General features: G+C 35.7%; 1 protein-coding gene across 3 annotated transcripts in view; it reads right to left on the bottom strand.

The window, feature by feature from the left end:
• The window catches only part of LOC127958637 (rho guanine nucleotide exchange factor 12-like), a 77,863-nt gene that overhangs the window by 31,014 nt on the left and 34,644 nt on the right, over positions 1-12,205 (bottom strand). For 2 of the 3 annotated variants that reach the window (XM_052557546.1, XM_052557547.1), the window contains exons 2-5: positions 11,307-11,327; positions 7,706-7,800; positions 913-1,011; positions 525-574 (exon numbers count right to left, since the gene is read on the bottom strand). In XM_052557546.1, coding sequence (XP_052413506.1) covers positions 525-574; positions 913-1,011; positions 7,706-7,800; positions 11,307-11,327 — 265 coding nt within the window. The remainder of the gene's footprint in view (positions 1-524; positions 575-912; positions 1,012-7,705; positions 7,801-11,306; positions 11,328-12,205) is intronic. The other variant, XM_052557548.1, reaches the window with a different exon arrangement.

The following is a 12,205-nucleotide window of genomic DNA, read 5'->3' on the forward strand; positions in this document are numbered from 1 at the left end:
TCCACAAAAAAAAAAAAAAAAATCTCCACAAGCACTTTTCTATTAACTGTTTTCTACACACACACAAACACATTATATGTATGTGTGTACTTTTTTTTTTTTTTTTTACTATTTCACAATACTACCATTTTCACTGTATTTTTTAGTAAATATATGCAGCCTTGGCGAGCATAAGAGTTCTTTCAAAAAAAAAAAAAAAAAAAAAAAAAAAAAAAAACCAAGGAACGTATTGACTAAAAACTTTCAAATGGTAGTGTAGGTCTCATCATAATTTCTGAACTAATAAGTAAGGCCAGAGAAACATGCAGAGCTATAATTCTCCAGCAGGTGGCAGAGCACCGCACACGAGACATGCTGCTGACATCAGGTGAGCTGTCTGGAGAGGATGTGTGTATGCTAGCCTCTGGGCTTAAAGACACAAGCCCCATCAACAGACTCTGCTCGTTTTGAACTAAATCTCGACAATCTACTTCTCTGATTATTAATTCTGATCCTCATCACCGTGGAGTCCAGATGATCATCACCTTTATGATCCGGTCACCTGTCTGAACACCAGCTCGCATGGCAGCTCCATCTACATGCAAAACAAGAAAAACAGAGATCATACATTCGGCTGAAAAATATACTACACTACCATCTGACATGATCAATGCAGAGTAAGGATGATCACAAGTAGCCTGAACACACATTTTCACTGTCTCACTGTAGCTACGGGAAAAGCAACTATGTATTTAGCACTGTTAGTGTCGTAATTATACTGTGCTGTGGTGCTACACAAGCAGATAATTATCCATGCCTTGGTAGTTAAAGGAGACAAGTGTGTGTTTAAGTCACTCTTGAAACTCTTCTGCATGTGCATGTTATGGAGGGCAAAACAAGGACAATGAACAACAGGGATTGTGTCTTTCTTACCCTCTTTTACAAGCTGTACAAACACAGGGTTATCGCCGCTCACTGTCAGCCCAAAGCCATTCTCATCTTTCTGGATGATAACACAACGCTGCACAAGCCCTGCGAGACAGAGAGAGAGGGAGAGAGGGGGATAAAGCAATGGAAAGATATGGAGAGGGCAAGAGAGAGGATGAGGACTTGCTAAGTAGCACTCAAGGAGCTGGATAAAGAAGAGTGTGTTATTCCTGGTCACATACAGTATAGTGGCTGTGTGTATGTAAAACCAGCTCAAACGGCTGAGAGACAGTGGATAAACACGCCAAAAATGATTTCTGGAAAGGCCTGGAGCAGGTCAGATGCACTCAGTCATGAAAGAGCTTTAGAAAAGAGACAAACAACAAAAACCGGTTTCTTTTCTAGATCGCTTCTGACATTGAAGACAATGTGAGAAAATGTAAGAAAGCTACTCAAACATACTGTACACCACCTTTCAAAAGTTTGGGGGCACTAAGATAAAATAAAAAATCGTATTAATTTTAGATTAATAAAGAGATGCTTTTTGAGCACAATTTCATAATATTTATATTATTTTTGAAGGATCATTTGACATGGAAGACTGGATTTGCCATCACAGGAATAAATAAAATTTGACATTTTTAAAGATTTTATTTTAAAGATTTTAGTGCATGTATATATATATATATATATATATATATATATATATATATATATATATATATATATATATATATATATATATATATATATATATAAATATATATATATATATATATATATATATATATATATATATATATATATAAATCAAAGCATGAAATGGTGTTTCCAACGCATTTTAATTCTGGAATCAGACATATTTGTAAATGGTAATATTTTGAAATATTTTGAAATATTTGTAATTTTAAAATAACTTTTCACCACAACAAACTGGCACTATCCCGTGCATTCTCCACCTGCGTGGAGGGAAATAACTGGCTATATCAGCAAATCTACAGCCTGTTTGTCATTCAAAGGAAGAAAACGAAACAGGGATATATACGAAACGTAAATAAAGCAGTGCTTGCTTGCACTTTTGAACATCAGTTATGCTGATAAGGTTCTTCATTTTAAATGACTCATTGTTATTGCTAGGACAAGATGATGTAACATTAGAATAGAATGACTAGCCTAGAATGTGCTGCTAAACTGAACAGCCAATCAAGTTCTGGATTGGGCAAACTGCCGCCAAGGAGTGGAACACACCGCAAAAAATAAGCCCCACAGACAACAAAAAAGAAAAGAAAATGATCATTATTTAGCAAAAATTAAAAAACTGAAAGATGATTTAGAATTGGATCAGTTATGAAATTATGATGAAATATTAGAGAAACCTTTTTTTCTTAGAATTAAAATGTTAAAGCATATTTTACAATAAGAACTTAAAGGTGTATTTATAATGTAAATGGGATGAATTTTGCTTTGGAGATGACTATAAAGTGAGATTAGATGCAGTCATATCTGTGCTGGCATCATCAATTAAGAATAAATCCCTCACAATAAATCCATCACATAAGAATAAATCAACTATGAGCAATGAAGTATTAAACGAAAGATTTCATTAAAAATGCATGTTTAAAATACTAAAATCATGGTCCTTAAAATTAAATCAATCATGATACAGCCTCTGCCAATGCATATGTATACAACAAAAAAATCAAATAAATTGACGCCTCTGTAGACAGGTGTCTGTTAACAGTTTTAACATGGACACTGCTTGTGTGAAAAGTGGACATGTAAAAAACAAAAACATCTCGCAGGACTGGATCAGTCTGCAATGTGTTTGGCTGAAATGCTTTGGTGCAGCTCTTAAGCCATTCATGTGTGATGGCTACAAAAGTGCATCGGCCTCCATTTGTGCTACTAACACAAAAACACACACACACATTCACAAACACTCCGGCTGAGTGTGTAGCTATTATACTGGACTGGACTTGGACTGGAGTATGGCAAATCTGTGACAACAACCCTCAATAAAACAAGACCAGACAACATCTGGCCTGAATTAACTCATTGGATGCATCTTTGGAAGCTGTTGGTACGACTACTCCTTGTTCTCATGCATTATCTGATTCAAAAGAATCACTCATTTGAAAAATTATTTTAGTTGTTTTACTGATTGTACTCTGTGTAAATGTTGCAATTTGAGACTGTGAGCCTGCCAGTGATTTTTGATTTTCAAGTTTTGAAGTATTGTACCTTTACAGAATTCTAAAGCACACAGTTTTATTTATTTTCTTTTTTTTTTTTTGTATTTGTAGCATAGAACAGCAGTTTAAAAATTTTAAGCCAAGGATCCCAAATATGTTGATCCCCTTGTGAAGGACCTCTTCTGACAAAATATTGTATTCAACAAAGAGGCAGTAAATTATGTTTCAAATAAATGCCGTTTATAGCTTTTGAACTATTTTTTAATATTCCAGAGAAGAAGAAAAAACAGGTAGAAACCATTTTAAATATTGGTAATGATTAATCAGCAGTGCCTATGCCCAGTTCATGGACAAAAAAAACATGTAATAAAACTAGTATGTTGTCTCTAAGCCTCTGTTCATTCATTCTGTTCACTTACATCAAACAAATGACTGTAAATTAAGATAAAAGAATCTAAAAGGCATGAACTCAACAGAATAGATGAAAAGAGCCAGAGGGCGTCAGCAGAAAGAGACTACTGCAGAAAGGTTAAGGTGTGTGAGGATAAGGCACAGCATGCTACCCAAATAATGTAAAAGGCTCTAGATCTCTAACAATTAGACATGTCTTTGAGTAAATCCAGCTCCACCAAGGTACAGCCCAACACCAACACTAGGGTTGGGCGATGTCTACCAAATTGGCATCGGACAATGTCTACAGAGAAACACTGTGATGGACGATGACATCAGGAGGCGGGGTTATGGGTGTGCCCAAAGCATGAAACAAATAACATGTTCTAAAAGCCACTAAAAGGTTAGACGATTGCCAGAGGTAGCCTGTAGCATTGCAGTACAACTTCACTTACCACATACACAGAGTTAGGAAAAATGTCTGATATGACAGTGCCGAATGATTTGTAGATCCTGAGCACTAATGACAAACATTTACTCTTGTCAAATGTGTGGTAAGTACTGCTGATCCACAGTATAGTCATTTTGATCTTGAATCTCAAAAGTGAAAGTGAAAGTAAAATAAGAGCGTGCAATCAAAAGCGGATTCAATAGCGTCTCCCTGATGCCCGCAATTTATATACAGTCGCCTATACTTACCCAATGATATAACAGCGAGACTAAGTATTGAAATATATTTTTTTCTATCCTCCCATTTCTTGGCTATTTATTCCATTTAGGGTTTCCGTAGTACACTTAATTTCCTTTCTGAACACTGAATTGGCAGTGGGGGTTCAGCTTAACATTGTGACGTCTGTCAGCCATTGGCGATGGATCGTCTATCGGCACAACCCTAACCAAGACATGTTTAGACATCAGTGCAGGCCAAGTTTGATGGGCGGGCACAAAGGAAAACGAATGAGGCTCACACAAACACACACACACAAACCACAGCAAATCCCCAGAGCAGCGGCAGTGACCCTTACCGCAGGACTCTGGCCTTCCGTCGGCTTCTACACTGTGAACAGCCAGTTCTGACAGCAGAAAACATGCGGCACACACACACACACACACACACACACACACACAGACAGACAGCAAGAGAAAGAACACAATTGAAAAAATACACTAAAAAGAGAAAAAGTAACTGATATTCAGGCTCCATCTGGAAGTGATGTGTGGAATTCTGCCGAATTAATTTAAGATTTTAGCTCAAAAAAAAAAAAAAAAAAGTTTTTTTGTTAAAACTACTTATTTTACAATAAAATAATAATAATAATAAAATGATAAAACAATAATAAAACATTATTAATTTTGGTATCACTATTTTACAAAATCACACTTTGATCAAATTTGAGACCGTTTATCCATGACCAAACAGACATTGCTTCCTTTTCCTCCTGACTCATTTTATAAAACGATGACTCAGACCCATCTGAGACACACCCTTCATATCCTCCTTGATGACTCAGTTAGATCCCTTACTAAAATAAACTGATGGCCGCACAGCTGTGCGTCCCTGCGGCAGGAAGAGAGCGAGAGGGATTACAGTCCTGTGACAACATCCGGAGCTTGTGATGAGATGGGCCTCCCACAACCAGACCGCTTAGCTTAAACCATATCAAGAGTTGAACTTCCATACTGCATGGCAACATGGGCGCTGGTGTGCTTGATTTGATAACTTCAGTTATGTCTGGTTACTCCCAAGAAAGACTGTAAATCCTGTAATCCAGGTTTGTAACACAGATCTGTGATAAATTCACTTCAGTATACTAAGAGCACATTTTTACTGCAATTATATATTCCCATGGAGCTTTTCCACTGAGTGTGAACATTAACACTGTGACAATGGACTTTTTTATATTGCTCACTTTTGGTTCATGTGTCTGGAATAAACATTTGATAATGCTGTTCGCAGTGAAACATGAAAGAATAAAAAAATGTAAACAACAATGAAATAAAAACCTTCTTTTTCTTCTCTATGTTCCTCCCCTGCTCTAGCTTGTTTCTTAATTTAGCGTTATAATAAATGTAGCATTGGATACTGCAAATAATGTTGGCTCTGTAGTTAACTTCACTGTTAATTGCTTTAAATAAAAAGTGTCTGCTTAATGCATATATGTAAAGATAAAAATAACATTTAAAATCCATATGGGTAAACGGAGTAAAAAAAAAATAAAAAAGGAAAAATGAGAAAGTGCTTAAAATAGTTCACTCAAAAATGAAAAGTGTGTCATAATGGGTCACAATTTCTCTAAATGGTGCAGTTTCAAATCTCACTTGAACTTAAACATTTCAATTTTACATTTTTGATTCAAATTTGAAAGTGGCGAAGGGAAGGATTTTTAGTGAATTTAAAGTACAAAGTTGGGTGGACTAGTAGTATTTTTGCTTTCTTTTTTATTTTATGGAACAGACTGATTGGAACGGAATTTAACACTCACCTAAAGGATTATTAGGAACAACATACTAATACTGTGTTTGACCCCCTTTCACCTTCAGAACTGCCTTAAATCTATGTGGCATTGATTCAACAAGGAAATGTTGGCCCATATTGATAGGATAGCATCTTGCAATTGATGGAGATTTGTGGGATGCACATCCAGGGCACGAAGCTCCTGTTCCACCACATCCCAAAGATGCTCTATTGGGTTGAAATCTGGTGACTGTGGGGGCCATTTTAGTACAGTGAACTCATTGTCATGTTCAAGATACCGATTTGAAATGATTCAAGCTTTGTGACATGGTGCATTATCCTGCTGGAAGTAGCCAACAGAGGATGGGTACATGGTGGTCATAAAGGGATGGACATGGTCAGAAACAATGCTCAGGTAGGCCGTGGCATTTAAACGATGCCCAATTGGCACTAAGGGGCCTAAAGTGTGCCAAGAAAACACCCCCCACACCATTACACCACCACCAGCAGCCTGCACAGTGGTAACAAGGCATGATGGATCCATGTTCTCATTCTGTTTACGCCAAATTCTGACTCTACCATCTGAATGTTTCAACAGAAATCGAGACTCATCAGACAAGGCAACATTTTTCCAGTCTTCAACTGTCCAATTTCGGTGAGCTCGTGCAAATTGTAGCCTCTTTTCCTATTTGTAGTGGAGATGAGTGGTACCCGTTGGGGTCTTCTGCTGTTGTAGCCCATCCACCTCAAGGTTGTGTGTGTTGTGGCTTCACAAATGCTTTGCTGCATACCTCGGTTGTAACGAGTGGTTATTTCAGTCAAAGTTGCTCTTCTATCAGCTCGATAGCACAGCATATTTTTGAATGAGGTCCCTGCACTGAGAGGCAGCATTTATTTGATAAAAAAAAATACAGTAAAACCAGCATTTTCTGTATCACTTGAACCTTTAAAAATCATCTTTTTATGCTCAAAAACATTGCTTATTATTATCAATGATGAGAAACTGTTCTACCTAACATTTTAGTAAAAACTATGATAGGTTTTTCCCCCCAGGATTCTCTGATGAACAGGACACTCAAAAGAACAGCATTTATTTGACACTTTTATAACAATATTTTTTTTTTTTTACTGCCACCTATTTATTACAACTTTTCTGAAAAACTGTAATTTGTATAAAAAAATATATATATATAACATACTGACCCCAATTTTGAAACCAGTAGTGTATATTGCTGATTTGTTTAATGGCAGGTTCTATTGTTTACTAGAGTTGCACTGAGTCTGATCCATGAACACATTACTCAGCAGTGAGCAGAAGTCAAAGTCAGTGCTAAGCCTTTAAACAAGGTGCTACTCCAGCATTTAAATGATGATTGAGGTCCCTGTGGTCCCTCTGATGTCACAGCTGACATGTTCCTGCTGTAATTATCTTCATACAAACTGAAGCAGTCCAGAAGCAGCACACTGGGTCTGCATTCAATCTCTCAGCTACAATAAATCTACAGATATACGGTTCACTGGTCTTCAGAGCAACGTGCACTTTATCTGCACACTTTCCAAGCTGTCACAACCCAGATATAAGCATTTGACTATAAATAACCTGATTAAAGTGGTCAGTTACTTTTAGTTTTCAAACAAAATAATACTGAAACATCTCTTTTTGCACCACAAAATACTCTTAGAGTGGGGGGAACAACAGAGAGAGACAGTTACGCATTATTTAGATGTCCTTTAAAAGGAGAAAAAACAGACAGGTTCTTACCTGTGGGGTCAAACTCATGCGAGGGGGGCACTGACGCCTTGTCGCTTTTGGGCTTTTTGTCTGGGGGATGATCCTTGCTGAGAATACTTCCTGTCCTGTGCACACATACACATGAATGGGAAAAAAGGGTCACCATCACTGCCACATCATGCTATTCTTATCCAGCAGCACACAAAAACTATTTTTGGCCTTTTTACATTTATAAGTACAGGACAATATTTAGACAGGAAGTGAAGTGTGGGGGGGTTGGGGGTGGGAACAGTACTACGTGTCGGAACACTGCCCACAAGGCTATTGGCATATTGTGTAAATTTTGATTTGATTTTGATTTGTTTTTGATTGTTTTTTTGTTTTTGTCCCTACGACTGCAATTATTTAGCTATTTTTACACACTTAATAAATGCAATTATCTACCCATCTGTCACAAAAATGTAAATTCGGTCATTAACAAATTTTCTGCTGCATTCACAGCAACCAAACTGACACATTTGAGCCTCAAATAGGTAGTTAGGACATCGTTCAAATAGTCCATGTGACATCAGTTGTTCATGTTGTTCCGTAATTATATGAAGCTATGAGAATACTTTTTATGCTCAAAGAAAACTAAAATAATGACTTTATTCAACTTTATTCAATATTTTTCTAGGGCTGCCCCTAAAAGTCGATTAACTGTTAGTCAAGCAGAAGAGACTTGGCTGACCAAAATTGTATTCAATTTTATTAGTCGCAGAAAAAAAATCCACAGGAAGTGGCAAAGTCACGAAGTCCATGACAGACAGATCGTTAATAGCTGGTCTATGTGGTAATACAGTACATCGGCTAGGACATCCAAATGCTCGCCTATAATTCATAGACCTCAAATATGGCTTTTCAGTGGAAACATATAAGTGTTAGCACCTTTACATGGCTGCTCAATCTAACGTTAACCTAGAGTAATATCTGTTATTCAAGTGTCTGTGTGGAATGAGGAAGCTGAACAGTGTCAAACAGTGAGTGCACTGCTGGAAAGATGAAGGCATCGGTGCGGTCACTTGCTCCTAAAATACACTTTCATTTTTTGTCATAAAAATAAGAGCAATACATCTTTCAAATCTGTAAAGACTACATTTATTTGTGTGTGTAGGGTACTGTTTTAATTTTATTTATTCAAATTCTGCTTAGCGATTCAAATTATTTTTGATTTCCAATTTCGATTCCAATGTGATTAAATAATGATATCAAACATCTATCCTGTGTCTCTTTTTTGCAAACCATTTATTGGAGCTGAATACCATGAAAAAAACTGGACTCTTTAAGAGCTATTTGTGTGCAAAATTGGACTGCATGATTCTTCATGAATTGTTTTTTTTTTTTTTTTTTTTTTTTTTTTATGTAAGTGTGGTTCTCTCCTGATTCTAAAGAAAAAAAACATTAGCCAACTTAACAAAAATCACATGTAATTTATGAATTAATGATTAAATTACTCAAGGTGTACTTGTTTCATTACTGGATGAATCAGCATTATTTAGCGAATCTCTTGTATGATTCAAAGCAAAATAATTTTAACACCTACTGGCGAAACAATGTACTCGATTTTAACCACTACAGATGCTCTCTTTAGGTGAACCAACAACATTGTAATTGCACAAGTCAAAGGTTGAGGAATGAAAGAGACAAATCATTGTAAATTTAGGAATAGAATCACGTTGGTGTTTGAATCGTGTTCGTTATCTTAACAATCTATTAAATCAAAGTGCTTTGTCATGTTGGTGAAGACACCTCTTTTGCAACATGTTTAGCAATCAAAGATATCAAAGGCTTATGTAGCCAAACTTTGGAGTGCTTAGATTAGCAAGCAATGTCCTTGCAAATCGCTAGGTCCAGTCCTCACTATATAAAAAAAAAAAACACACACACAAAAAAAACATAGGAATTGATAGGCGGAATATTTTAATTTTAATTTGACAACAAGTATCCGATTCCTGACCTCAAGTATCTGATTCTGGAATCAGAATTGATTTTCGATTGCCAACCCTATTTGTGTGCACTCACAATAACAAAAAAACATTGCACTTTTGTAAAATAATGAAACTGATATGAAAAATATCTATAGAGAGTGAAATGCTTACTTTCAAATGAACCAATTCAAATGGAAAACAAATATTTTCAGATTATCTAATTTCTATGAAAGATACATACAGGTGCATCCACTAAAGCGAAGATGACGAGTCAGTGTTGCTGACATCATCTCTAAAATCGAAATCAACAAGGTATTAAAAGTAGGGGTGCACAATAAATATCGACAGAAAATTAATGCGCCTCTCATCAGTAAAGCCGGTTCTCTGATCAGTGGTAAATTCTATCAGGTGTTAACTGACAAACTGTGCAAATCCACGCTGATAATGAACGTGGATTTGCGCAGCTTGACGTTAACAACGGCTCTGTGTAGTAACAGCTGCTCTATGTGAATTCACGCACCTGATGGAATTTACCGCTGAATAGAAAACCAGCCTCCTTACTGTTTTTCTCTGACACATAATTAATCATTACTTCTGCGTGCGCTTAAACACTTATTAGGCTTTGTAGGCAATTAATTATGATTTAAATGCTTTATTAATAAATGTGCGATTAGTTTGCTCCTGCGTCAACAGCATCATATGTATGCGTTGTGGTACTCTTGTGGTGACGGCTGACAAGGAAGAGACAAAGTTGCTGAATTCAGTCATATTTTTGTTTTCTTTGAGCACAAAAATTATTCACATAGTTTCATAAAATTACAGTTGAACCACTGATGACACATTAACTTTTTTAACAATGTCTCTATTACCTTACTGGGCATTAAATGGTAGTTGCATTGCTGTCTAATATGCAGGGTCAGAAAGCTATCAGATCAAATCCATCAAAATATAACAAATGTGTTCTGAAGATGAAGGTCTTACATTTTTGGGTGAACTATCCATTTAAAAACATACTGTGGATTTCTTCCTCATACTTTTGTTTTGCTGGCTTAACGAAAATAGATCTACACTACCATTGAAAATTTGAAAAATAAATACTTTTTATCTGGAAGAAACCTCTTCATTCATCAAGGACACATTAAATTGATCAGAAGTTTGTAATGTTCTATTTCGAATAAATACCTTTCTTTTGAACTTTTTCTATTCATCAAAGAATTCTGACAAAACATATTTAGACTTTAAAATATATTTAGAACATAAAAGTTATTTTAAATATCATTCATTTCACAATATTACAGTTTTGCTGTGTTTTTGACAAAATAAATGCAGCCTTGGTGAGTTGATCTCAAACTTTTGAACATTAGTGGTAATTCAGTGAAAAGAATAACTCTTTTCCTCCAAGTAAAACTTTGTCTGAATGCAAGAAAAGATATGACTTGACCTCTACAAGTGTGTGAAGCCTGAGCTAATGCTGTGAATCTGAGCGTTTTATTATCACATGTTCATATCAGCGGCTGCATCAGTGTTGTGTCTACGCTCAACCTGCCCATATCACTGCCTGCAGAGAACTGCCATTAGCTGTCTGTCTGACTGCCGCACTTCTCTCTGGGGCTATGAGGGTGTTCCACTAGGAAAGAGCAACAGGAAGGAGGCACTGCACTCACCTGCTCGCTTTTTTGGGAAACCTGAAAGACAAAGGAATTGTTTTTTAGAAAAAGTGTTTGAAAAAATATGCTAATGGAATATTAACAATAGTACGTTTTCATAGTACATTTCCATTCAAAAGGTTGATTTTTTATTTATTTATATTAACAGTATCTAAGGTTACCAAGGCTGTATTTAATCAAAAATACAGTAAAAAAAAAACTGCAATACTGGGAAATATTATTACAATTTAAAATAACAGTTTTCTATGTAAATATATGTCAATTTGAACAGAATTGTAACAATGTAAATTGTCAATAACTTTAAAACAGTTGAATGCACCTTTGCTCAATAAAAAAAGAAAAAAATCGCTGACCTCATTCTTTTTGAATCGTAGTGTATATGAGTGGCACATTAACATTATTTAAAAATAAATTTTAACATGGAATTACTACTTACAGTTGCAATTACTACTTACAACTTTGTCAGAACCCAAATTTCAATAATATTTATACATTAATGTCATTTTTGAATTAATTCATTTTTTATGAATTCTAATTTATTACAATATATATTAATATAAAATTTTTATTTAAAATAGTAAAACCAGAGCAGCTTACATTACGGTAAGCGTATACAACAAAGCAACTATAGGTAATTCAACCCAGAAATATTCTATATCCTAGCTACACAATTATTTATTGATAATCTAGTGAATGATAATCCGCCACAGATAAACAGTATAGTGCAATCGCTACTGGTTGACATACTGTCCTCAGCAAGCACCACTAATGATAGTTTCCAAACATATCCAAACAAGCCCACAAGGGCCATGCGTTGTTATTTTTCTGTCTTGTTTTCTCAGAAACGTTACATCATTTTTTTTTGCAGATCTGCAGAATTGACAGACTTCAGCATT

The sequence above is a fragment of the Carassius gibelio genome, chromosome B5 (assembly GCF_023724105.1).
Source record: "Carassius gibelio isolate Cgi1373 ecotype wild population from Czech Republic chromosome B5, carGib1.2-hapl.c, whole genome shotgun sequence".
In the NCBI taxonomy this organism is placed as follows: Eukaryota; Metazoa; Chordata; class Actinopteri; order Cypriniformes; family Cyprinidae; genus Carassius; species Carassius gibelio.